At 57.0% G+C, this 26,675-nt stretch overlaps 2 protein-coding genes across 10 annotated transcripts; one reads left to right on the forward strand and one right to left on the reverse strand.

The window, feature by feature from the left end:
* The first annotated feature begins 8,151 nt into the window (after positions 1-8,151).
* MAD2L2 (mitotic arrest deficient 2 like 2) lies at positions 8,152-12,971 on the forward strand. Of its 3 annotated transcripts, none has more exons than XM_079777299.1 (9): positions 8,152-8,302; positions 8,671-8,722; positions 8,812-8,930; positions 9,949-10,020; positions 10,506-10,606; positions 11,356-11,450; positions 11,761-11,834; positions 12,325-12,417; positions 12,638-12,971. In XM_079777299.1, exons 2-9 carry the CDS (start codon positions 8,683-8,685, stop codon positions 12,677-12,679), a joined length of 636 nt encoding a protein of 211 aa, XP_079633425.1. In that variant the 5' UTR covers positions 8,152-8,302; positions 8,671-8,682; the 3' UTR covers positions 12,680-12,971. The 3 variants fall into 3 exon arrangements, with proteins under 3 accessions (XP_079633425.1, XP_079633426.1, XP_079633424.1); XM_079777300.1 differs by lacking the exon at positions 8,152-8,302 and adding an exon at positions 8,396-8,523; XM_079777298.1 differs by lacking the exon at positions 8,152-8,302 and having other exon boundaries at positions 8,530-8,722.
* Positions 12,972-13,093: 122 nt separating this feature from the next.
* FBXO44 (F-box protein 44) lies at positions 13,094-26,408 on the reverse strand. 7 transcript variants are annotated; one of them, XM_079777292.1, is made up of 8 exons: positions 26,333-26,408; positions 25,406-25,692; positions 24,110-24,236; positions 23,865-23,960; positions 23,620-23,755; positions 22,534-22,712; positions 20,582-20,647; positions 17,789-17,978 (listed from the first exon to the last, which is right to left on the reverse strand). In XM_079777292.1, the coding sequence occupies exons 2-8, from the start codon at positions 25,668-25,670 to the stop codon at positions 17,936-17,938; spliced, it is 912 nt and encodes a 303-aa protein (XP_079633418.1). In that variant the 5' UTR covers positions 25,671-25,692; positions 26,333-26,408; the 3' UTR covers positions 17,789-17,935. The 7 variants fall into 7 exon arrangements, 4 of the variants coding, with proteins under 4 accessions (XP_079633421.1, XP_079633419.1, XP_079633418.1 ...); XR_013813791.1 differs by having other exon boundaries at positions 17,902-17,978; positions 24,139-24,236; XR_013813792.1 differs by lacking the exon at positions 17,789-17,978 and adding an exon at positions 19,154-19,171 and having other exon boundaries at positions 24,139-24,236.
* Between the last annotated feature and the right edge of the window lie 267 nt (positions 26,409-26,675).

A 26,675-nucleotide genomic window follows, 5' to 3' on the forward strand; every position in this document is an offset into this window, starting at 1 on the left:
CGAAGCTGAGGGGGCATCCAGTGGAGGAAGCAAGACTTGGCGGGAAACCCAAGAGCCCTCTCGCCCCAACCCGTGGTGTCCGCAGGAGGCTGAGACCCCAGCGCGCACAAGGACAGCAGCCCGCAGTGGGGAGCGAGAGGGGTTGCGCCGTCGGGGTTACTAGAGCGCAGTACTGGTTCGTGCCGAAAGCGAAAACACGGGGCCAAACGCTGGCGGGGCGCACCCAGAGTCCCCATCTCCCTGCAACACCTCTCAGCCCTCTGGGCAGCCGCGAAAGGGGCAGGAGGGCACACCTGGCAGCTCCATCCAGAGCTCAGGGAGTCTTCGAAGCTTCTTGGAACGGTGGTGAACTGAGGTCCCCGGACTGAGAGACCCCCCGGAGACTCAGAGACAGAGAGACAAAGAGAGACCGGGTCCCGGAAGAAGAAGGCTAGTGCCGAGGAGGAGAGGGAGCCAGAGCCGCGACCAGGAGAGGGCGGCGAGGGCGCGCGCGAGGCCGAGTGTCAGAGCGTGGAAAAGTGAGTGTCCGGCGGAAGGTGGGTGAGTAAGGGGCCGGGAGCGGAGCCAGGAGGCGAGGGGAGACGCGGCGAGGAGGGGAGGAGGCGGACGGACGGACCGACGGGTCCCAGGGCCAGGAAGGCAGGGAAGAGAGCAGCATCCTCGCCTCCAGCCTAAGTCCTAGACGCACTCTGTCCCTGAGAGCGCCAGGTAGACCACCTTTGTCACTGCGCACACCAGGTGAGGTGGGAGGGCGGGGCAGGGGCGGGCCAAGGCCAAGCCTTACCTGGACGGCCGGTGAGGCGGGGACCGAAGGACGTCGGGCCGAGAGCCTGCGGGAGCCGAACGCAGCCGAGGGCCGAACCGCGAAGCGGGGACGGCGCGGAGAGGTGCGCGGGCGGCAGGAGGATGTGCCCAGGCTGCGCGGGGGCTGGAGGGAAGGGGGCGGGGGCGAGGGGCTGGCGGGAGGGGAGGGGGCGGGAGCGCGGGGAGGGGGCGGGGAAAGGGCGGTGGGAGCGGGCTCCGAGGCCCCCCGCGAAGGGGCAGCCCTGGGCCGGGCCGGGCCCGCGCGCTCCCGGCGGCGCGCCCTCGCCAGCTGCGCTCGGCGTTCCGGGCCCGCTCCCCAGAGGCCTAGCCGCCGCCGCCGCGAGGGCGCGGGGCAGACAAAGGAGACAGACAAAGGCGGGCGCAGTCGGGCGGCGCTGCCGGCACCGGGCGAGGCGGGCCCACTCCTCCCGGTGCGTAAGAGCCGCCTCCGCGCGGCCCGGGGCGCGTGGGACGGGCGGGGCGCGGGCAGCGGTGGCGCATCTGGAGCGGCCCCGCCGGGAGCGGGCAACAAAGGGCCACGGCAGGGGGTCCCTGGTGGACCCCAACAATGGGTCGGAGCTGCGCGCTCAGCTGCTGCCGCGTCTGGCCCAGTAGGGGCCGGCCGGTCCCCAAAAGGATTATTCCGCCTAGGCTGTCAAATGGGACGGAAGAAAAGCCGGTTGCGAGGGAGGCGGGACCCGGCACCGCGGGGCCTTTGTAGCCTCCGAAAGTGCGCGAAGTGGGGGGCGGGGTTCTAGGAGAGCTCGCTCTTGGATGTAAGGGTATGGGGTCCTCGCAGCTTTACCTGGTGAGATTCCCGGGTGCTGGTGACCGCACCAATGCTTACCTCCCCCCCCCCCCCCCCCCCCCCGCCGTCCTCCGCTCCCCGGGAAAGGAAGCAAGACAATCCTTCTACCCAAGCATCACACACGCACACACACCATACACACACACACACACACACACACACACACACACACACACACACGGTCCGCCTCTCGCCACGCCCTGTCCAAAGTCTGTCTGATGCTCCCCAGCCCGGCTCTGCCTGGACAAAGCCAGCGCTCGAGACTGGCTCATCCATCACCGCTCGGGGCGCCACGTCCTGCCGACCCTGGGAGTCCGGGAATGCTGTGTGATGGGTCCCGCGGCCCCCATAACTCACGGCGGGGTCAATGGGGCCACGGGCGCTGCAGAGATCAAAGAGCGGTGGGGTGGGACCGACGCGCACGCGGAAAGCCGCAGTCTCGCCTGGCGCCCAGAGCTCAACCGTGGCTGCCATTTCCAGTTTTTTTGTTTTTGTTTTCTTTCTTGAGAGTATGGCAAATTATGGCTCAGCGGCTTAAGAGCTCTGCTCAGTCCGGCTGGATGCCTGGGCTCCTCTTCTGATGCCATTCCCGTCTCTTTGGGGCAAATCGCTTAACCTCTCTGAGCTCATTATCATCTCTAACTCTCAGGGTTCAAGGATTAAGTGCAAGGCCCTGGCTTCACAGGAAATGCTCTAGAACAATCAACTGCTATTGTTATTGTCATAGTCTCAACCTGATGGCGGATTGGTGAAAGGGCTGGACTGCTTATTCACTGGAAGGTTTGGATCCCTTATCCCTTAATGCCTATTGAACACCTACTATGTGCCAGCTCTGTTCTGGGCGCTGGGGCTACAGTAATGAGCAACATGAACCAGACTCCCTGCTCTCATGGAGCTGACATTCTAGGGAAGGAGACAGATGAGAAGCAAGTGAACACATATCTATATCGTATGTCAGATGGTAATTAGTGCTATAAAAAAAGCGGCGTAAGTAGAGAAAACATGAAAGGGAAGAGTTATTTTACATAAGGTTTCGAGGAAAGGCCTCTTTGGTAAGGCTGTATTTTTGCAAAGAAAATCAGGTAATGAGCTGCGAGGAGGAAAGTGGTGCAGGCAGAAGGAAGAAGCAGTGCAAAGGTCCTGTGGCAGGAGAGTGCTTGGTGTTTGAGAAAGAACAGCAAGGCTGGAGCACAGAGAGATGATGTCAGAGATGGAGAGGATCATGGGAGCATGCAAAGGCCACAGTAAGGACCTTGACTTTTAGTCTGAGTGCGATGGCAGCCGTTGGAGGGTTATGAGCAAAGCAGTGACGTGATCTGACCTGGGTTTTAACGGCGACTCCCTCTGATTCCTAAAAATCGAGAAAAGACTGGAGTGGGGCGGAGAGACCAATTGGGAGCTGGTAGCAGAGAAGAGGTGATGGTGACTTAGGCCCGGGAGGGGGACAGAGGCCATGATTCTCCTTTTCAAGGATGAGCTGTGGCCGGGCATTCATTGAACCAGCAGCAGATTACAAGATACTCTGGTTTGAACGCTGCTGCTGTGAACCAGCAGGGAATCTGTTGCTGTGCTTAGACTCTCTGCTCCTCATGTTCTCCAGAGCGATGCAGTGGGGAAAGGTGGACGTCAGGGGAGGCCTGGGCTCCTATCCCATCCAGGTTATGGTGACTCTCGGCCTCTGTTTCGCCATCGGTAAAATGTGGTGGTTGAGTGGCCACAGTGGAAACAACTCAAATATCCCATCAACTGGTGAACTGATAAGCAAAATGTGGTCTATTCATGCAATGGACTGTTATTTGGCCATAAAGAGGAATGAAGTACCAGAGCACACCACATCTGGATGAATCTTAAAAACATTATGCTAAGGCATAAAAGCCAGGCATAAGAGGCCAGATATTGCATGACTGAGTTTATATGGAATGTTCAGAAGAGGCAAGTCCATAGAGACAGAAAGTAGACCTAGTGGTTGCCAGGGCTGGGGGGAGGGCGACTGGGAGTGACTGCTAATGTGTGTGGCGTTTTTTTCTTTTTGGAGCGATGAGTGTTCTGGAATTAGACAGTGGTGATGGATGCACAACTTTGTGACTCTACTAAAAATCATGGGATTGCACACGTTAACAGGGTGAACTTGCCCTGCAGTGTGGCTAAATGGCAGAGCATTGGCCTGTGCACCAAAGGGCCTCGGGTTCGATTCTGGCCAAGGGCACGTACCTGGGTTGCAGGTTCACTCTGGCCCCTATAGGGGCATGAGCAGGAGGCAACCCATCGATGTGTCTCTTTCACATTGATGTTTCTCTCTCTCTCTTTCCCTCCCTCCCTTCTTTTCACTCTCTCTGAAAAGCAATGAAAAAAATATCCTCGGGTGAGAATTAACAAAACAAAAAAAGGGAGTGAACCTTATGGTTTGTGAGTTGTATCTTAATAAAGCAGTTATTTTTTAAAAGTGGCAGTTGAGCTGGATCAAGGGTTTTTACCCGGTGGTCCAGGATGACCTCAGAGGGCCCGGACACTCCTGAAATTGTGGAAGACATTTAGTGTCTCTGAGCATTTGGGTAGAGGTTCAGATTTTAAGAAGAGCTGATCTTTAAGGTCTTCCTGACCAACAAGGGGTCAAGGACACTGGGGAGTCAGCTGACCCGCGGGGAGGGAATGGCAAGTTGAACTCTGCCCTGGCTGAAGGGTTGGAAGGGCCCCGTGTTACTGGCCTAAGTGAGGGCTTTGGGTCTGAAGTGGGGAGTGGATCCCAGGGTCTGGGGCAGCTGTGCAGCTCAGGCCTCACACCAGAAGCCCAGAGGAGGGAGGAGAGGAGCTGTCTGTCTGCCGCAGTCCCTTGTATAGGCATCTTGGGGCCAGGATGATCCATGTCCTTCCTTGGGGCACCTTGGAGGCTGCCTGGTGCTTTGGGACATGAAAACGAGGCAGGAGGGACACAACTAAGGGTGCTTTGGATGGGGTTTTGAAAAGCATGATGTGGTCCGGAGTGTTTGCTCTAGGGGCTTAGATACTGTGTGTCCATTTTAATATCATTGTCATTACTGCCATTAATTGAGCATTTATGTGCCAGGCATTGTGCACTTTATATTTTTATAAATGGTATTTTATTTACGCCCGTCCAGCTCTATGGAATCGTTACTACTACTATTCCAGTTTACAAATGAGAAAACTGAGGCTGAGAGAGAGAAGGGCTTAAGAGCTGTGTCAGCGGCGGTGGTGGGAGGGAAACTGCAGGTTGGACACACAAGCAGCGGGTGGGTATGAGGGCACCGCGGTGAGCATCCCACAGCCGTTGCTTCTTTTCGAAAGCAGCTCTTCTCTGCACACCACGCCAAAGCGCTGAAATCAAAGGTCCTTGCTCCTCGTCCAGACTGTTAGGATAGGAGTCAGGTAGGTGGCAATGAGCCACTGTCTGCCATTGTTTCGTTCCTCCGTTCTTTCATTCACTCATTGAACACGCACACACTGAGAACCTGGATTTGGCCAGGCACTGGGTGAGGTGCTGAACTAAAAGAATGAATGAGGCTGGGTCTCTGGTTGGGGGTTGTTCCAACTGGCTGGTCCCTGAGCATTGGGGTGGGACTGTCACCAGGCTGTATGTGGCTGACTCTGTGACTCCCCCACCTGCCTGTGTTTGGTGTCCTGGGAACCTTAGGCAGGGGTTGGGTCCATGATTTCGCCTGTGATCAGCCTGGTGGGTATGGGAGGGACTTTGAAAGCATCTTGGCGGTCTGGGCGCTGCTGCTTGTTGCTCTTCCCAGTTCACTCATTGTGCGCTTGCTCGGTGAACCCCAGAAACCCTCTTTTGCCCATGCAGGCCTTAGGCTTTGCAAGGCTTTTCTTTGCAAAGACTTTGTTGCATCTTGCCTTCTCTTAGTTTCCATTTAAATGTCCCCTGGGAGTGATTTTCTCTCTGTCCCCATTGCACACCCTCAGGGACCTGCTCCAGTTGGCAAATAAGCTCTCCCTCCTCCTAAACATCCATCCTTCCCTCCCAGACACCCTCCTGCATATTGTCCTTATGGAGAAAAATATGCAAATAACTTTGAAAAACAATCTCCCAGCAACCGGGTATTCATAAATGTAATAAATTAACCCCATAATGTAATCTGGGTCCCTCGACCATCCATCATGCTGATGAGATTAAGATATGAAAAACCAGATGCTGCGGAGCCCTGAGGATGGAAATGACAGATGAGTTTGCATAGAGCTCCCCTCCAGCCCCAGGTCCCTGCCCCAGCCCCAGCTTCTTGGCTCCCATGGAACTCAAGGCCCATTAGAGGTTCGGGAATATCTGTCCAGCCTGTTCATTTCACAAATGAGGAGAAGAGGCCTTTTAGAGATTAGGGGTCAGGTCAGTTCCAATCCTCATCTGTCTCCCGCCTGCTTTCCTCTATGTATAGCTGACTCTGAATCCGAGCCCCAAGCCTAGGCATTTTTATCTATGGGCTTTGACAAAGTGGGTACCCCAGTGTCAGACCAAGGTCGTTGGGACCTCAGTTTCCCAGTTGGAAAAATGTAAGTGGGGGGGCTGTACATCCTCTAGGATTTCTCTGGAGTTCTTTAGCTGCGTGTCAGGAGACCTTTGTGAGTGGCTTGCACTGTGTCTTCTCAGGGCAAGGCCTGGCTGCTCACACCATGCCCCGGAGGCCATCCCACAACAGTGACTGGGCTCTGAGCTTCTCCACCCCAGGCCCCAATCCTAGGGGACCCTTTACAGGGAATCTCCACCCTAAGACTGCCACTTCCTGTCACCAATGAAAAAGCTACTTGGGTAGCCTCCGGAGCAAGCATGTCAGACTTGCGGCCAGCGGGCCGCATGACGAGTTTGACATGCTTGCTCCAGAGAGAGGCAAAGAAGGATGTCCTCTAAGGATGTCCACTTTCCCCCGTGGCCAAAGCATCACAATAATTAAATCTCAAGGAGCCAGGGACACCTCTACAAACCAGTGAGCTGCTTGGCTGGCTCTGTGTGAAAATGGTCCTCTCAGGCAAGGCAGGATGTGAGCAGGGTCCCCATGTCTGGAGAAGAGTCGCTGTGTCCCCCACATGCGCTGCCAGGTGCATCCGTCTCTGAAGAAAATCATCCATCCCTTTGGATTAAGCATTGCCGTTTTATGAAATGCAGACTTTCCTCGGGAACAGCTCAAACCCACTGTGGTGATGCCCGTAGTCTCTTGGGCATCAGGGCCCCTGGGGAGCTTGTTAAAGGGCCGGTGCCATGCTGTGCACACGGACGGATCTGGTAGGCCAGGGAGGCCACAGTTCCGTGTTTAATGGGCTCCCCAGGGATTAAGATGTAGATTTCCAAAGACTCCTTTGGAGACCTGCTGTGCCGGCATTCCTGGCTTAATGGGCTAGGTTAGGTATTTTCTCCTCTGCCCCCACCTCCACGGAAGTTTGTGAATGAAGATCTGAAGGCTTCTGGGGTAAAGGGGGGGTACAGGTCCCCAACAGTCCTGGCTAGATCTGTGTACCCACAGATGAGTGTGACTACTGACAAGCTCTTGGAGGTCAGAGACAACAAGGTCTATGACTTCTGGTCCTGACTTGTTTCCCATAACTCCACAGCCACTTCTCTGACCTTAGGGGCTGACAATAAGTTGGATTCCTGGAGTCAGACTAGAAGTTAGAACGGGGCTTGTCCTCCAAATGTGTGATTTGGGCAAATCAGAGAACATCGCTGTGCCTGATTTACCATCTGGAAAGTGGGGCTGGATAATGGGTGCTTAGCTCCTAAGGTTAATGAGGGAATGAACGAAATCAATGCTTGAACAGAAGTACTCAATCCATGTTAGCAATTATTTTAATATTAATCATTGTCTCCCAGAGGCCTCACAGCCCTTTCAGAGTGGGGGGGGGGGCGGGAGGGGATGACTCCAGGGCTAGTGGCAGAAAACACCTCTGCCCACCCCTCCCTCAATAGTTGTGTGACATTTGACTTCACTCCTCTAAACCTCGTTGGCTCCTTTGTAAAACAGGGACAATTAACAGTAACTGTCGCGTGGAGTTGTTGAGAGAATTTAGTGAGATAATCCGTGGACACACTTAGCCCAGCGCCTGGCGTATTAAGGCCAGCTGTTGTTGGGATGCCTGGGCCTGGGAGGTCAAGCCAGGCCGGTGAGGTTCCGGGTGGGGGAGGGGGCGTCGCAGGTGCCCCCGGGTCCTCCCCTGTCCCCGCCCCGGAGCCGGCGGATTCGCTTTCGGTTGGGCAGCTGAGTCCGGGATCCAGCAGTAGCTGCCGGAGCCGGCGGAAGATGTCGCTGTCCACAGTTCCCAGCTGTGACCTCCACCTGCTCCGCACCAGCCGCGCGTACCCACCCCCGAACCGCGCCTCCCGAAGCGAGAGAAATGCCCTGGTGGGGGAAGGTTCTTGGCGACCCGACGGGGAGACCAAACCCGCCTTTTTCCGCGCCCACCTGAAAGTGAGAGGAGGCGGCGTGGCGCCCCGGGCTCTCCTGCGCGGAGGCGTGGCCCCGCCCCTCACCAAGCCCCGCCCCTCGGAGGCCCCGCCCCCGCTCCGGCCGCTGCGGGGAGTGGGCGTGGCCCCAAGGCGGCCTCCGGGACCCGCCGCCGCGCCGCGGACGTCACGAAGCGGCGCCCGGCCGCGCGGATTGAGCTGGAGGCGCCCGTGGTCGGGTCCGTGGTTCCCCGCGCGGGGCCCGAGCCGCGACCCGCGAACCGAGGCCGGAGCCGGTACTGCGGGAGGGAAAAGGGCGGGACTCCCTCCGGGGAGGGACCCCCCGGGCGGGGGTGGAGTCTTCTTCCCGCCCGGTCTCTCCTCCCGCGGGTGCCGCTTTCCGCTCCCGGCCCTGCGCCTCCGGCTTCGGCGGCCCTTCTGCCCTTTCCGACCCCCGAGACGGCGGGTGGGTGGCCGGGGAACGGAGGCTAATCGCGGCGCAGCTGATGCCCCCGAGGTACGACGCCGGCGTGGGGGGCCGTTCCCAGCTGCCCGGATGCTGTGTTCAGGGGGGTCCTGCTCCGATTCCCCCCAGGCGGAGGCGGGCGGGCCCCAGGCTGCCTGGGCCTCCGGAACTAGCCCCTCGCTCCTGTCCCACCCCCAGGTGGCGGGAAGGATGACTACGCTCACGCGACAGGACCTCAACTTTGGCCAAGGTAGAGAGCCCGGACCTGCCGGCCGGAACGGGGCGAGGGCGGGTCTGTGCAGGCGGACTTTCCTGAGCGCCGGCTTGTGCCCCTTGCAGTGGTGGCCGACGTGCTGTGCGAGTTCCTGGAGGTGGCCGTGCACCTGATCCTCTACGTGCGCGAGGTCTACCCGGTGGGCATCTTCCAGAAGCGTAAGAAGTACAACGTGCCTGTCCAGGTGAGCCCCCACAGCCGGGCTGGCGCCCCCGGGTCACCCCCTAGTCACAGAGTGGGCAGGGAGTGGGTTTTAAACCTCTGTCGCACCTTCAGGCCCAGCCCCCTCATTCTCCAGCGGGGGGACCTGGCCCCCAGGTCCTGGCAGCTGCTGGCAGCCTGACAGCCTCCCAACCCTCACTCCTTCTATCCCCTCTGAACTGGGAGTTCCCCTCCAGGAGTTAGGGACCAGGTCTTCGCAGTCGCGTTGCCCTGGGGTATGGTTGTATTTTAAAAGAGTTCTTGAAGCTGGTCTTGAAGTTGCCCTGAGGTTGGTTTGGGGAGAGGATTTCTGTCAACCTCAGGCACCTTCTCTCTGCCCTCACTTACCCTAATTGTAGGTTAAAAGGGAAACAAAGCCACAAAACACTCCATCCCCAATCTCTAGAAGTGCCTGCCCCTTACAAGGCACTCAGTAAACATTAGAAGAAACGACCGAATACTGGAAGGTGGTGGAAGCTCAGGGGATGTACTGGGAAAAGGAAGAGAGAAACAGCTTTGACTGAGCACCCACTAGGTACCTCTCACTGAATCCTCCCTCTCCCTTTGAGATCTTCACAGACGGCGTTTATTAAAGCTCAGAGAAGCCATTTGTCTGAGGCCACATGGCTCCTCCGTTCCAGATTCTTAACTTTGGAAAACTGATTAGATTTCTGGATCCCATCTCTTAAAAAAATGCCCATATACTCAAACACAATTTAGGGGTTTCTCAGACTCTGGGGGAGCTGAAGGACCCCACATTAGGAAACCCTAATGCTGTAAGTGCTAATGTTGAGCCTGAATTCTTACCTCCTGGCTTCTCCCCCGCTGTGGATGATTCAGAGTTCTGAGCCCCAGGATGGGAAGTTGGTCTCCCCGGTGGGAACCCTAGGGAACTGCCGGGCCTCTCTCCGCAGGCAGACAGGCTTGGGCTCCGGGAGGGGAGGTGGGAGGTTTCCCCAGGGGTGCTGGGGCCTCACCCGCCATCATGGCCTTGTGTGCAGATGTCCTGCCACCCGGAGTTGAACCAGTACATCCAGGACACGCTGCACTGTGTCAAGCCGCTCCTGGAGAAGGTGAGGGCACCAGCCCACCTCACACCCGATACGGGATGGGGTGATGCTGGACCTTGCAGGGGACCCAGGACTCTCACACCCAGAGGCCTGTTTCCTGCACCCTGGAGACCCCCCCAGCCCAAGGACAGGCCCCAGGGCACGTGGGCCACGTGAAAGGTGTGCTGGGCCCCAGAGCCGTAGTGGATGGTCCTGAGGGGCCTGCCTGGGAGGGTTCTGGGTTCTCACATGTGTTTCTCTCCCCCTACCCCCAAGTCCCATCTGGGCTTCCTCCTATTGTGTCTCCTGTGACCCCTGTGGGGCCCAGGTAGTCTCTCCCCTCAGCCTGTACCACTCACGTCAGGACATCTCTCCAGGGTCTTGGGGACCCTGGGCCTAGAGGCTGAGCAGGGCTGTGAGTGGGCCCTTTCCCACCCTTCCTTGGGCGGGGGTGGGGTGAGGGTGGGGTGGGGGGGACCCAGTTCTGGAATAGATTTCTGTCCTTGCAGAATGATGTGGAGAAAGTGGTGGTGGTAATTTTGGACAAAGAGCATCGCCCAGTGGAGAAATTCGTCTTTGAAATTACCCAGCCTCCACTGCTGTCCATCAGGTGAGCTGCCTCTCCGCCATCCACCTGCTAGATGGTGTGAGGTCCTTAGGAATATCCCACCTTCACGCCTTTAAGCAGCTCCCAGAATACCTTGGGGAAATGCAAGGCATGCCAACCTAACAGGCAGGCCGCCCAGTGGTCTCTGGACATCACACAGGTCACATGGAGATCCTCCCGTGTCACACGTGGAAAACCACGACACTGGTGAATGGCTAGTCCCAACCTCCTCTTTTATAGATGCAGAAACTAAGGCCCAGAGATGTGACATGAACTACCCAGGGTCACCCAAATGGTGGCAGAGCCAGGACACAATCCAGGGTCCTAACTTCCCAGGCAAGCAGTGTAATCCATAGTCAATTAGAAGTTGACCTTGGGCAGGAATGTTGGCTGGTCCGCTGCTGGCTTCCTGTGGTGAGGTCAGGACAATAGAATCTGTCCCCGAATGGCCTTGGGCAAGCCCTCTCCCCTCATGGCTGGGGTCCTGGTTCTCAGATGGGAAAGGGGACATTAGCATATTAGAACCACCTATAAGGGCTCCCTGTACCCCTTTCCCCCATCCTGGCTTAATTGGTCTGGGATGGGGCTCTGCACTGGTTTCAAACTCACCTGGTGACAGGTCTCCCAGCCCTTAGAAGCCAACCCTCAGAAGGACTAGAGGGGCTCGGGTCCCCCTCATCTGCTTCTAGGGGTGACTGCTGTGGAGGGGGGCACCAGTGTGATAGAAGACCTGCCTCTTCTCTCCTTCCCAGCTCAGACTCCCTGCTGTCTCATGTGGAGCAGCTGCTCCGAGCTTTCATCCTGAAGATCAGCGTGTGTGATGCTGTCCTGGACCACAACCCCCCAGGTGAGCTCACCTTCTGCCGCCTCTTCCCTGGGCGTTTGTTTCCATGGCTACCTTGGGTTGGTCCGTGTTCTCAAGTTCCTCTGAGCCTTGTCTCTTCCTGCTTTTTAGAACTCCTTTCAAAGTCTACATCCTCCAGGAACTTCCCTGGTTAGCTCCACTCTGTCTTCAGTCTCTGTTTACTTGTGTCTTAACACTTGGTTTATTTACACTTTGATTTCTGGGGCTGCTGAGCCAACTAGGGAGGTGGGAAGAGACTGCGCAGTGGCAGGCCTGGTGTGGCCCAGCCTTGATCAAACGCTTGCCTCCCCAGGCTGTACCTTCACAGTGTTGGTGCACACGAGGGAAGCTGCCACTCGCAACATGGAGAAGATCCAGGTCATCAAGGTGAGAGGAGACTGGTCAAGGCGGGTGGGCAGTGAGACAGCGGGAGGCTCTGGTAAGCAGATGCCACAGTGCTGAGTGGGCAGGGGTGCTGCCCGTGGGCATTGCACCCATACATTGCTTATGACAGTGCCTGGCACCCAGTAGGTTCTTGTTGCGTGCTAACGGTGCGGCCACATGCCTGCCATTGCTACACCCGGGCACGCAGCACTGGGAGGAGGCTGTGTGCTGGGGCCCCCAACTCAGTGAGGTTCTCCTTTCCGACCAGTTTCAGAATTGGTGCTTGGGGCTCATGAAGTCACTTAGGTTCCCAGCCCAGCTCTGACCCACAGACTGGGCCTGTCTAGTGGAGGAGCCTGGGATTCTGCACTTCCCTAGTGATTCGATGCTCCCCCAAGTCTGAGGACCCCAGCTCTGGAGGTAGAGGGGGAGGCAAAGGGAGGGCAGGCAGGGTCCAGCCCCCTCCCACCCAGTCACCTGGATTCCTCCCTAGGACTTCCCCTGGATCCTGGCGGATGAGCAGGATGTCCACATGCATGATCCCCGGCTGATACCCCTAAAAACCATGACGTCAGACATTTTAAAGGTGAGCTGCATGGGGACCAGGTGTGTTGTATTTAGGGTGTGCTTGAGGCCTTGTGGACAAAGCTTGGAGATTACCAGGCAATACCTGGCATAAGGCTCCTCCCATCCCCTTTCCCTTCCCCATCCGCACTGTGGCCATGCAGCCTACCAGGGGCTTACAGGGGCTTGCATATAGGTGCCCTGACTGCCACCTGACACGGCTGTGTGTTCCTGTCCGTTAGATGCAGCTCTATGTGGAAGAACGAGCTCATAAAAACAGCTGAGGGTGTGTCTGCCCCATGGATGCCACAACTATCGGACTTTGGGGGCCCCCAGCCTCGGGCAGCGCTGCAGGGCCACCCGCTTCCAAGTGCTCTTATTGCCTCTGCGCGGACTGCCCACCCTCCAGCCCGGAGCTGCTCAGGTCTGATTGCCTTCATGGAGGAATGGCCCCCCAGGAGGGCAGGAAGGGTGCTGGGCTCTCAATTTCTCAGCCTCCTGGGGTGCAGCCGGTCAACACTGTCTGTCTCAAATACTGTGCTGTGAGTTGTTTCAATAAAGGGCCCCAAGGGCTGACCTGGGCTCTCACTAATTGTAGCGGGAGGGGCAGGTGCAGCCAAATTAACCTGGGGGAAGGGCTGCTTCTCTAACAAAGTGCCCGGACCCCCTACCCCCCACTCCTAGACCCAACCCCAGGCTGGTTTTCCTGGGAACATTTATTATGACAAGAAGTGAGAGCTACACAACAGTGGGTTTGCCCAAGGTTACAACTGTGGCAGGAGGTCCCGGGGCAAGGGCCTCCCTGCCCACCACAGGCCATCTCTTGCCTGGAGGAGACCTTTGGCACTTGGCTGGCGGGGACAGAGGGCAGGTGAAAGGCTAGCAGATCCAGACTGTCAGAAGGGTTTGTAGAAATGAAGTGGGGAGGGCAAGTTATTAAAGTCCTCATCCCATTCCGATTCCCATTCCGATTCCCATTCCCGTTCCCGTTTCTGCTCCTGCGTGGTCTCGGGCTGAGTTCTGGAGGCCGCTGGGTTCCTGGTCGTCTTAGGGCTGATGATGATGCTGCTGTTGGTGACACGGGGCCCATACCAGCCTGCCCAGAACTGGGTGTCTCTGCCCCCATGCTGGAAGAGGACGTGGCGGACGCCTGGAGGGTAATCTGAGAAGGTGTGAGAGACCTGGAAGGAAGGGAGAGGGAGTCACCACCAGGACTGGAGAGGGGATGAGTGGGGGTGACCACTCGACTGGAGAGGGGAAGGGGGAGTCCCAGGTCGGAGAGCTGGGGCATTCCAGGCCCTGGGGGAAGTGGATGGCAGGCAAGCAGCTGAGGCCTCACCTCTGTCCACTGGGCATCGCTCCACTGCTGGATGGTCACAGGTGGGGGCTCGAAGGAGGCCAAGGCGATGTAGTTGGCTGAGACCAGCTGTACTCGGATGTTGTAGGTGCAGCCACAGTCTGCTCTGGCAGCGAACCTAGGGGAGGCTGGGGTTCAGGACAGCACCCCAAGACAAAGTGTGGCCCTGGCGGTGGGCAGGCAACAGGCCTACAAATTAGAGTTTCATTTCCCTGTGGGACCCATGAGGTCCACCTTCAGTGCTCCCTGTACCCCCAGGGTAAGCAGTCTCTCTCTGTGCCGGGCCTCAGTTACTCCATCTGAGAAAAGGGCCACCCTTTTGGGTATTTCGGAGATTGCATCTTAAAAGGCAAAAAGCTCTCTACAGAGATAAAGGCCAGGCTGTGGGTTCAAGGGGTGGCCTGTGCGGTGTGGGCTGGCACAGAGCTCAGCCCTGCTGTCTCCCCCGCCCCCCGCAGTTCTGCACACCCCTCAAATCCCACCCCTCCACCCTCAGAGTGGTGGCCTGAGGCCCTGCTTCTGCCGTGGCCAAGGCAGAGTGGCTGGCACAGCCCTGTGCAGAGAGGAGCTTGAGAAAGTTGTGGGATAAATGGTGGGAGGGGCAGGGGAGGCAGATGAGAAGGCATGTGCGCATATGTGCGGTCCGGGAAGGCTGGGTCTTGGGTGTCTTGCTCTAGTGCGTGTCCGACAGCTCACCTGCAGGCCTCAGTCTCCCCACCTGTGAACGGGGGTTAAGGTTTATCCCCTGCTGATGTGATGGTGGGGAGGCCAGGAGGCGCTGCTGGATGAGCAAGTGCTGGGTCTGTCCACACGAGACAAGCCAGCCGGGTTGGCCTGGCTTCGGGGACTACCCTTGCCTTAGGACCCTGCTGGGCAGAGTGGGCACTCCCTCCAGGTGTCCGCAGGGAAGGCGGAGGATGCAGTGTGGGGCCGGGCCTCACTCACCAGTCCTTCACCACGATGTCAGGCCGGACTGTGTCCATTAGTTCCTCCCAGTAGCCCTCAGCTTTGAGGTCCACCTTCTGGGACTTGAGGCATAATCTGGGGAGCAGAGGAAAAGCTTGCATTCCTAGGTGTGCTCTGTGTGGCCTGCACCCAGGGAGGTGATTCAGGGGACCCAGCAGTGTCTCCTGATGGCTGCAGGACAGCTACTGGCTGGTGCTGACTCTGGCTCCTACCTCGGTGTGGGCCAGTGATGGCGAACCTATGACACGTGTGTCAGCACTGACACGCGTAGCCATTTTTGACATGCGGCCGCGGCCGCATGCCAAGGATGAAACATTTGCTGCTCCTGAGGATGAAACATTTGCGACTAGAGTCTTGGAGTTAGTTTTTCCCTCAAAGTGACACACTACCCGAGTTATGCTCAGTTTTTTGGCGAAGTTTGACACACCAAGCTCCAAAGGTTGCCCATCACTGTGGGCCCATGAGAAATACGCAGGGAGTTTGACTCGCTGGTGCCTGGGCAGCACCTGATCCCAGTCCGTACGCCTGGGGCCCCAGGAACTCACGTTCCTAGGTTATGGACAGCCTGTGGACACTCCTGACAGCCCACATCCTCAGGGGCTCCCAGCCCCCTTAAACCGACCCCCACCCCGTCACTGAGTTTACTTCTGCCCCAGGAGGCAGTAGACTCTGAGCTGGTTTTGGAAACAACTCCCTTGAGCTTCACAGAGGCCCTGAAGGTGGGCCTGGGTTTGGCAAAGGGTGTCCCCACCCTCTTCCTCCAACACAGCCTGCTCAGTTCAGTTGTCTTACCCATAGGATGTGACGAAGTACTTCTTGACCTCGGAGTCAGGAAAATTTTTCCCATGGGCTCCAGGTAAGCTCTCCACCTTCCAACGGTCCCCCCCATTTTGGTCGATTTGCCAGGAACTCATACCCTCTAGGAAAAACAGAAGCCTAGTAAATGTGTAGCCCGGTCCTCCCCATTTGGTATGAGGGTGAAATGCAGGGCTTGCTCATGCTCATCTCCAGGTGTGTACCCCAACTGTGCCTTGGAACACCCCTACAAAGTTAAACTCTAACCCATTCCCACCTCTCCCCGCCTCCCCTTGTCCCTGACCAGTTTGACTCCTACATGAAGCTGGGAAAGAACTACCTTTCCTCACTTCCATGTTGCTGATGCCCTTTGGGAAATACCCAAGTTTCAGTTCTCAGAATATTATGAAGGGCCTGTGATGGTACTTCCGTTCTTTTTTTTTTTTTTTTTTTAAATATTTTTATTGATTTCAGAGAGGAAGGAAGAGGGAGAGAGAGAAACATCAATGATGAAAGAGAATCATTGATTGGCTGCCTCCTGCACGCCCCCCACTGTGAATCAAGCCCGCAACCCAGGCATGTGCCCTTGACTGGAATCGAACCCAGGACCCTTGAGTCCGCAGGTCGACGCTCTATCCACTAAGCCAAACCAGCTAGGGCAAGATGCTATTTTGGCAGCGGTGGGATTCGAACCCACGCCCCCGAAGAGGTACTTCCGTTCTTAATGGCTAATGTGCATTTGTCCCAATGGGGACCACTCAGTTGACAACTGACATTCCCCCCGACATCCTCACTATGTAACTGAGATCTGAGGGAGTGTGAGGGCTGTGTGAGGTTTGTTGCTGGTCACAGGAGGGAAAATTGGGAGAATGGGCGCCCTCTGAGTTGGTGGCATGTAGTAACCCCGTATTCATAGAAGCATCCCCACCAGGTTGGCTCAACATGTCCTGGTCTCCCTCTTCAGAGAGAGTTGAGAGGAACTTAGAAAACTGGTGTGTTGCTCACCAACGTTTTCCAGAACAATCACCAGGAGAGCTTTTCCAAATTACTCCCCTGCTCCCTCTATAAGGAACCCACATCTATTCCGTGTGCCCAGGGTCCCCCCAGTAGAGAGCCAGATGGGTAATACAGGGCCCCGTGCAGGCAAGGCTGCAGGCTGGCTCTGCAGGGTTGTGAGCTGAGCTGGTGGCCAGGCTGGGTAGCTTCTGAGAGGGGCCTGAGGGCCTCCAGCAGCTGAGCATTTCTGGATCTTTGGGCAAGACACGTATCTTGCTTGGGGTCTAACATTCTCATCTAAAAAATGGAGCTAACCCTCCTCATGTGGCCAACTCCTGGGATCCACGTGAGGATAGAGAAAACACATGAGAGGGATTCTAAGTCTACAAACAATGCCCCTTCATCACTTGCTACCGTGGCCCCAATAAGGAGCAAGGTGCCTGGTATGAAGTAGGTACTGAACAAAGGAAAAAAACCCGGGAAAATACAAGAGAAGGCGGAGCTACACAGGGAACTCAAATGATGTGATTGCAGTCACCTCTCAAAATCCTCCCTTTTATCTGTATAGTTAGGATAATGGAGAGGTATTTACATTGGTGAAGAGCTCAGGCTAGGGAGCCTGGCCCGGACAGAGAAAGCCTCCTAAAGGTCAGGCAGCTTGGACGGAGCTAAAGGGGGAAAGGTGGACCTGCAGTTGGTTGAGTCTTCAACAAACGTTTTCTTGAGCACCTGCTATGTGAAGGTGTAATTGTGGACACGGTGTACTGTGGCAAGATCCACTAGGCCCCTGGAACTTGAAGGAAAAAAGAGATAAAAGTAATTCTAAGGTATGAAAAGTGCTATGAAGGAATGAATTGGGGGTGATAGGACTGAGGTAGGGAGCACTGTTTCTGGATGGACCAGGCAGGTCTCTGAACTGAGACCTCAAGAATGAGGAGGAAACAAGGGAGCATGGTGGGTGCTCAGTTTTGAGAGAACATTCCAGGTGGTATGGGCATAGCAAGTGCAAAGGCCCTGAGGTTCCAGAAAGGGAGGAAAGGAAGCGGCCCACCTTCAGCACATGGGTTGCGTAGGAGGTTCCTGCGGAGGCTGCACAAAAAGTAAAAAATCTTCCAGTCAGACACAGGCTCATCGCAGTCCTCGGTGATGAAGCCCTCACGCAGGCTCTTGCGTTTCCAGAGGGTCATAAGGTCGATGAGGTCGCGCCAGAGGCTGCAGACCAGGCGGCAGTCCAATACCAGCCGACGGGCAGGCACGTATGTGAATACCTCCAGCAGGATGTTCTCAGGCAGTTCATTGATGCTGACCAGGGCCATTGCTGGGCTGGGGTGCACACACAGGCCAGTGTGTGTGTGTGTGTGTGTGTGCGGGGGGGAGTGGGGGGCAACAATGGTGGTTATGAGCCCTGACCAAGGAGGTGGATTCCTCAGATCTTCAGAGGCCTGGGCCTGGGCCTCCTAATCCTGCTTCTGTTGTAAAACAAGAGGGGTTAAGACAAGAAGCATTTGAGCATCCTTCCAGGACACAGCAGGCCCTCAGAATATGGACTAATTTTTAGGGGGCCTTTCCCCCCCATTAAAATAATTGCTTAGTTTTAAGTTGGTGGGTCTGGTGAACAGTAAGATTCTGCCAAGGCCGCACTGTTGTCTGTGAGCTCCGTAAGGGTTTGTGGTGATGTTTTAGTGTATGAGTTCACTGTTATAAACTTTTTATTACATCCCCAGACTGTCGCAACTTCATTAAGTGGTGGGGCTCGTACTGAGGAATCACCTCTCCACGTTGCTTCTCGTGGCCGGAAGTCCGATGTGATAAAACACCCAGATGAGGAGCTGCCCCACCCATCCCAGTCCTGGGGGGGAGGTGTCAAGCCAGAGCCCCCATTTTTAAAAATACTTTTTTTTTTTTTAATTGATTTCAGAGAGGAAGGGAGAGGGAGAGATAGAAACATCAATGATGAGGGAGAATCAATGACCACCTGCCTCCTGCATGCCCCACACAGAGTATGTACCCTGACGAAATACAGTGGTGACCACCTGGTTCAAAGGTTGATGCCCAACCACTGAGTCACACCAAAAAAAATTTTTTTTAATGATTGATTTTAGAGGGAGAGAGGAAGGGGGTGTGTGGAGGAGAGAAACATTGATTTGTTATTCCAGTTATATATGCATTCATTGGTTGGTTATTGGATGATGCTCTAACCAACTGAGCTACCTAGCCAGGGCCAGAGCCCACTCTGAAATGCCCAGAAACCAGAAAGCAGTTTGAGGGCCTGGGTTTGAACCCTTGCCTGCAGTGACCGACCCAGAAACTGCGTAAAGGTGATAACTAACTCTCCAACTGGCCCAGTAAAGAATTCAGCCAGGATACCATTACTAACACTTCTACCCTCAGAGCAAAACCGAAACCGAAACCAAAGTACCAAAGTAATCCCTCAAGAGCACCTTCCTCTTCCTCCATCTAAATTGCGCAAGAATTTACAATGTCACTTGCCTGGGGGGTTCTGGTAATACAGATCCGCTAAGCTTATCTCCCCCCACCCCCCCACCCCCACCCCCGTGCGTGGGGGAGGGAACCTTCTCCACCCTCACCTAGGGGCACTGGGAAGACATCCTTTTCCATAGAGACTGGGACAAAGAAGCAGTTCAGATTCTTCTTTAGGCTCCTGTCCCCCAAAAATGAGGGGGCGCAGAGAGGAGCATTTTAGCATGGCAGAGAATAAACAACAGATGTTTAAGGCACTTGTACGGTGTGCAAAATATTGATGGATAAAAACTGATGTGGCCAGATCTGGTTTTTCAGGAGGAACTGTAAACACTTTTTAAAAAAATATGAAACTTGTGGCCGAAACCGGTTTGGCTCAGTGGATAGAGCATCGGCCTGCGGACTCAAGGGTCGATTCCAGTCAAGGGCATGTACCTTGGTTGCGGGCACATCCCCAGTGGGGGGTGTGCAAGAGGCAGCTGATCGATGTTTCTCTCTCATCGATGTTTCTAACTCTCTATCCCTCTCTCTTCCTCTCTGTAAAACATCAATAAAAAAATATGAAACTTGTGAATTTTTAAACGTTGGTGGCTTCTAAAAGCACTGTCTCGGCAAAGGTCGCTGGGCTCTGAGTTAGGTACCGACAACTCCTCACTCGGGCATCCGAAGCCTGGTCTTTGGCTCTGTCCCCTGTCACCACCCTCCCCTCCCTCAATTTCTGTCTTCGTGGGCCCAGCTGCGCGGTGGTGTGGGGAGCGGAAGTGAAGCCCGTCCTGGGCATCTGCGGTGGAAACTCCAGGCCAGCCCCAAGGAGCCGCCGCGCCCTTATTGGGCTTCCCACGTGCCTGGCCCCAAGCCACGCGCTGGCCTTTGCTCCGTGGACCCTCCCAACGACTCCCCAAAGCGCTGGTCCTGTGCCCACTGCTCCGAGCGGAGCCGAGGCTGGGGAAAGCCAGGCTCCCGTCCCCGGCGCGAGCGTGGGAGTGCCGGCAGGTCCCCGTCCCCCCGCAGCCGGGGTGCCGCCCGCGAGGTGTGCCCGGACCGGAGTCTGAGTCAGGGCGGATCCCGCAGGGCGCACAGACAGGGAGACCAGCCCAGCCCCACGCCCCGCGGAACCCCACCCCGCGGCCTCGGGACGACCCGCGGGAAGCGCCCCGGCGCCCCCTCCCTCCTGGCGTGGACACTCACCCTCTCGCGCCCGTCGCCCCCCTGCCTGTCGTCCTGCTGGCCGCGACCTGAGCACCGGCAGGACGGCCGGCGGGACCCGAGCTGCGCGTTGACCTGGAGTCGGAGGCCTCCGAGGTTCCGTCCGCTCCCGCCCCGCCCCGCCCCGCCCCGCGCGGACGTCACGGGATCGCCCCGCCCCCCGGAGACCGGCGACGTTAACCTCGGCCTCGCCGCGCTGACCGCAGGACGCCCTCCTTAGCCAAAGGAGTCGGGAGTCCTCGGGCCCCGGGCCCTGGTCTCCTGAACCGCAGCCTTCCCCTCCAGGCGGCGTGCGGCTCGGCAGCCGGCACCCATTTCTCCCCTTTGCTTCCTCCTGCCTCCCGGGGAGCCCGAGACCCGCCCCCGCCCCCGCCGCTCCACTGACCTCGCAGCCTGTCCGCCAAATAAGGAAGGGAGGTGGGACCGGTGGCCCTTCCCTGGCAGGTGATTGCTGAAAGTGAAAGTGAAAGTCAGCCTTTTGTTATTTTTAAAAAAATGTTTTTGACTTCCGAGAAGGGAGAGGGAAGATAGAATATCAATAAGAGACAATCACCCATTGGCTGCCTCCTGCACGCCCCCTACTGGGATCCAGTCGTGCCCTGACGGGAACTGAACTGTGACCTCCTGGTTCATAGGTTGATGCTCAGCTACTGAGCCACACCAGCCACGCTTAAAGTCAGTCCTACCTCCCCTAGGGCTTAACCAAGGGCAGGCCTCAATGTCCTCAAAGGTAAAATCTCTCCGCATTTTTGTCAGGATTAAATTCATTAACGCTTTCTTCATCGCGAAGAATGATGGAGCACCTGGCGCTGCAGGGAACCACAAAAGGCTGTGCACTGCCCGGGGGCCTGGCCAGGTCACGTGAACCCCTTAGGGCTGTATCTTCTCTGCCAACTTGCCACACAGCCAGCGAGGGGTGGTCCCTGTCCTGACTGAGGCCCTAATCTAGCTTGTTGATGAGTGAGAGCATTAAGTTGAACAGTATTTATTGAGCACCTGTGTGCCAGGCACTATTCTAAATGCCTTGTCTTCATCTAACGTCAGTAAAGCTCTTGGCAGATAAGGGAAACACCAGTAAGCAGTGCCTGATATGTCACTTGACCCAGCATGAGGAGTATGCAGAACCCGCCAGGAGGTACATACATGCCCCACCCCAGGCTTGTGGCCAGGCCACAGAGGAAGCTAGCAATGAGAAGGCGGCTGGGGCGAGGTGTTTGCAGCTCATCGAGAGCTCTGTCCTATGGCCCTGGTTCTGCGATTGTCCGGCTCCTGAAATGTCAACTCCTCTGTACCCTGGACAGAAGCCACCCATGTTGCACCTTCTGCATGTCTGGGCCTCCCCTGAAGTTTGCCCTTTCCCCCCCAGAAACCACAGGGCACAAGCTGGGCTGGGAAACCCTTTTATTTGGCTGCATGCAGGAGGGGTAGGGTCAGAGCACTGCTGGAGGAGGCAGCGGCAGAGGGCAGGTGGGAAGGGCCTGTGAATGGCAGCTCCAATGGGGGGGGGGGTGGGGGCTTGGATTGCTCTCCACGCCACAGGGAGCCTGGTGTGGGCATGGAGGTGGACAGGCGGTCCTTGAAGACCCCCGCCCCCACACTCATCCTATGCTCACACATCCTAGCTCTCAGAATCCGAGCCCAATCCTGTACCCACCTGCCCTGGGTTCCCCCGCACCGGAGTCCAGAGTTCTTCTGGAGAGTCCCACCCATTCTGGCTTTTGGGGCTTCAATGATGGTAAGGACAGTCCAGATGTGGCGTCGACTCCACCCCACCCTGGGCCTGCCCGTCTCAGACCAGGCCTGAGCCTCTGGGCCACAGCCACCTCCCTGAGCAGGCAGGCCTAGCGAGGGCGTGGGAGCAGCAGAGAATGGGGCAGAGGCCAGGCCGGCAGAGCCCTCCTTCCACTCCCAGATCTGTCTGAGCTACACAGTCGACTCCCAGCTTCTGGACTATCCAGGGCAGCCCCAAGCTTGCCAGATGTCCTCCACACTGTCCCTCATCCAAGGGCCCCCAAAAAAAGATGGGGGGGGGGAAGGCCCAGGAGGGGAAGGTAAAACACAGATCTAGGTTGCCATCTTAGCTTGGACACCCACCCTCAGAGGAGTCTGGGGAGGAACCTGGGGGAACATCCTGTACCTCCCTAAAGGGCCCTGTCTCTTAAAGGTATACACAGCCCGCATCATCATTCAGATTGCGCCCGCAGGCAGAGAGCTGGCTGTCTGCAGCATGGGAGGCTCCACAAAGAGGCGACTGGGGTGTGAGGGTGAACTAGGAGATCTGGGAAGCCTGGCCCACCTCCCCTTCCCAAGCCCAGCCTTTCTCTGACAACAGTTTACCAGTCAGGGTTCTGCGGATGGGGCCTCGGGGGCGTCAGGGCAGCGGGGGGCCCAATGGTGATGCTGCTGTTGGTGACCCTCGGGCCGTACCAGCCGGCCCAGTAGTGAGTGTCCACGCCTCCGTGCTGAAACCAGATGTAGCGGACGCCGGGTGGGTAGTTGGAGAACGTGTGTGAGACCTGGGAAGGGGGCAGGTAGAGGGAGGGAGAGAGGTCAGGGGAGCTGACCCTGAGGGTGGCGCTGCCTGAGGGGCAGGGGGGCAAGGAAGGGGCTGCTCTCTCAGTGCTGGACCAGGAGCCAGCAGGACTGAATTCCAGTTCCAATTCTGTGATGCTGGGCAGACCACCTCCCCGCCTCTAAGCCTTAGTTTCCTCATCTGTAAAATGGAGTCGGTTCCTGGAGGGGCCACTCCACAGGATTATCTAAGTGTGGCGCAGAGCGACTGAAGGAAATTTCGCAAGCTGACGAAGGATGTCCAGTACCGTCATCACTGGGCACATTTAGCTATTTAAGTCAAATGAGATGAAATAAAAAATTCAGTTCCTCGGTCACATTAGGAACTGGCTCTCATTAAGTATTCGATAGTCACATGTGGCTTTTGGCTACCACACAGACAGTGCAGACAAACCATTTCTGCCACTGCAGAGAGCTCCACTGAAGAACACTGGTCTAGGTCAGGATTTGGCAAACTACGGCCTAGGGGCCGCCTGCCTGTTTTTGTAAATAAAGTTTTATTGGAACACAGCCACGTTCACTTGCTTAAGCTGCTTTCACAACACAACGGCAGAGTTGAAGACTTGAGTAGTTGTGACAGAGACAGCACAGCTTGCAAAGCCCGAAAGGTTTCTATCTAGCCTTTTAAGAAAACGTTTGCTGGCTGCTGGTCTAGATAATAGTAACAACCGATATTAGTAATTCATAATAGACAACCTTTTTGAGTGTGGCTTGATCAGCATCACTTCACTGAAGTCAGAGCAGCCGAAGCCCAGGTGAGAAGCAGCAGAGCTGGGATTTGAACCCAGGCCTGTCTGGCTGTCGTCCCAGTCTTGGGCAATGTGCCCACTGCCCCCCTCCCGCCCCACACACCTCTCTCCACTTGGCATCGCTCTTCTGCTGGATCGTTGCTGGGTCTGGCTGGAAGGTCCCCAGAGGCGCATGCGCTGATGACAGGAGCTGAACGCACAGCTGGTACTTGGACCCGCAGTCTGGCCTTGCTGCGAACCTGCAGGCAGAGCGAAGGCCCATCAGGGCCTTGGAGATGGGGGGGCAGGGTGGGGGTGGGGCACCTGAGTGGCAGGGCCCACCCCCAGGCCCTCGCCCCAGGCACTCACCAGTCCTTGACCTTGATGTCCGGCCGTGTCGTGTCCATCAGCTCCTCCCAATACCCTTCGGCCTTGAGGTCCACCACCTGGGACTTGAGGCAGGTGCTGGGGGCAGGCGGAGGGTGGGCTGGGCTGAGGCTCACCACTAGGGCACTGGGAGGCTAGCTGCTTTCCCAGAGAGGAGAGACCCCGGGGGGCGGGGGGCAGTGACTGGCTTCCCCCTCACCCCAAGACCCCCTGACCTTGGATCTTACTAATAAGAAGTCACGAAGTATTTCTTGACCTGGTCATTGGGGAATTCCTTCCTCTGGTCTCCGGAGAGGTCTTCCACCTTCCACTCATCGCCTCCATTCACATCCAGGCTCCAGAACTCAAATCCCTCTGGCAGGAAAGCACAGTTCACCTCAAAGGGAAGCCCCTCCAGGGCCCGCTTCTCCCAGGGGCCCTTCCTCCCTGTCCTCCCTGCATCTCAGCAGTTGCCCTCAGCCCGTGCTGTGGAACTGCACATCAATGGCGCCGGCCCGGAATCAGGTGCCTCCCGTGTGTCAGGCACCACGGGAAGTGATTTCCCCTGCGAATCCTGAGACACGTGATGACGTGAAGGACCAGATTCCTTCTGTGATGCACAACGCTCTGCAGCTGGCCAGATCTGGGGCTAGCCCTGCCTCTACCAATACTGGCTGTGTGACATTAGGCAAGTTGCTTTCCCTCTCTGAGCCTTGGTTTTGTCCTCTGGGGTCAAAGAATAGGGACTGGCAAACTTTCTGTAAAGGGCCAAAATATTTTAGGTTTTATGGGCTATATATTGTCTTATCGCATAGTATGTTTTTTTTTTTTTCCTTTTTTAAAATAACCCTTTAAAACGGTAAAAGGTATTCTTAGCTCCTGGGCCAGATTTGGCTCATGGACCACCGTGTGTCAACTGCTGGTGAAGAACATGGCTGTTGGGGAGTCACGTGAGGCAGGCATCTGAAAGTCCTAGAGAGCCTGGAGCTGTTTTATCATCATTTTGCCCAAGAATTTGGCCACATAATGGAGAATGAGGTTCCCATCCCATCCTATCCCAGTGTCTAGCTGATGAGTTAACATAGCGAGGGGACAAGGAAGCATTGGATGACTGTAGAAATGGCTGAAGTGTGCTGGAAAGAAGACTGGACTTCTCATTCTTCCACAAGCAAAGTCCCCTTTGACCTCTGGGACAGTCCTAGTAGGCCTAGCCCTGGAATCTGGGAACTAGGCCAACAAAAACACGCTGACTTCCTGGTCTTGTGCCTGGGACATACTTAGACCTAACTAATCAACATTCCTTCTCCTAGGAAAGGTCACTGGGGATATCAACTTAAGGGTGGAAGAAGAAATGCCACTCTTGGCCTCAGTTTGCTCATCTGAAAAATGGGTACACTACCAGTACCTTTCAGGATTACTGTGAGAGGATTTACAGTTGTTAGGCCATTCAAAGTACCTAGCTTACAATAAGTGCTTAGTAAATGTTAGCTGGTATCCCGACAGTGTGTGTGTTGGGGGCACGCCAGACCCACTCTGCACCCCACCTTCAGCACACGGGTTGTGCAGGAGGTTCCTGTGGAGGCTTCGCAGGAAGTAGAAGATCTTCCAGTCGGCCACAGGCTGGTCCCAGTCCTCGGTGATGAAGCCCTCACGCAGGCATTTGCGCTTCCAGAGGGTCACGAGGTCTATGAGGTCACGCCAGAGGCTGCAGACCAAGCGGCAGCGCAGCAGCAGCTGGCGGGCGGGCACGTGGGTGAACAGCTCCAGCAGGATGTTTTCTGGCAGCTCGTTGATGTTCTCCACTGCCATGGCTCCCGGCTCCCGGACACTCCTGTGGTTATTGAAAAGCCAGGCTACAGACCAAGCCCTCTCCCTGGGCCTGGTGTTTGCAGCACCCCGTGGTGGTGGAGGTCCCCGGCCCAGGTTTACAGTCTCAGGAAAGTCCCTGGGCCTCTCTGGGCCTCAGTGTCCTCCTCTGTAGCAAGGGGCCAGGAACAGCACCTGCCACCCCCTGGCAGGTTCAAGGAGCCTGTGACACAGCAGAAGCTCAGTACAAGGTGAGCTGTTTTTTTGTTTTTAACTGGCACCTCACAACAGCTTCTGGGCTAGGGAGGCCCGCGGAGAGGCGGCTGGATCTGTCCAAAGTCATGCGAAGGCCTCTCCTGCACCCCCACTCCCATCCCATGCCCGTGGCTGGGCTCCAGCTCCAGGCCCGCTAGGAGTCTTCCATTCCTCCTGGTGACTTTACAATGTCCCCCAAAGTCGGGGCTCGGACCCCTACGCGTCGAGCGAGACCCCAGCTCCCGTTTCCGCTTGCACCGCCGCAGGAGGCCGCGCCACGCAGTTCCCGCGGGCGGCTTGGGACTCGTCCGCGCCGGCCTCCTGGGCGCACAGCTGCGGGGCCGGGAGCCGCCGAGCCCCCCGCCAGGCCTCCGGCCGCCTGCGCCCCCGCGCCCACTCCCGCGGGTCACCTGCACTCGGCCGACGCCGCGCAGTCCCGCTCGGAGGTGAGGCGGCCGCTGCTGGCGCTCCCGGGGATGCGGCCCCGCCCCGGCTCGCCTGGCCCCGCCCCTGCCCCGCCTGGCCCCGCCCCCGCCCCGCCTGGCCCCGCCCCGCCTTCGCCGCCCGCCCCCCTCTTCACGCCGAGCCGAGCCGAGCCGCGCCGTGGTGCGTGGGGCCCGGGACGCGCCCCCCATCGGGAAATAGGAAAATTACTCCGATTGCGGGCGCTGGGAGGAGCCTCTGCCCCTCCCCTTTGCCTGGGCTGCCCGCCCCGCACCCTCCGCATGACCCAGACTCCCTGCCCTCTGCCTC

The sequence above is a fragment of the Cnephaeus nilssonii genome, assembly GCF_951640355.1.
Source record: "Cnephaeus nilssonii genome assembly, chromosome: 7".
NCBI classification, from domain to species: Eukaryota; Metazoa; Chordata; class Mammalia; order Chiroptera; family Vespertilionidae; genus Cnephaeus; species Cnephaeus nilssonii.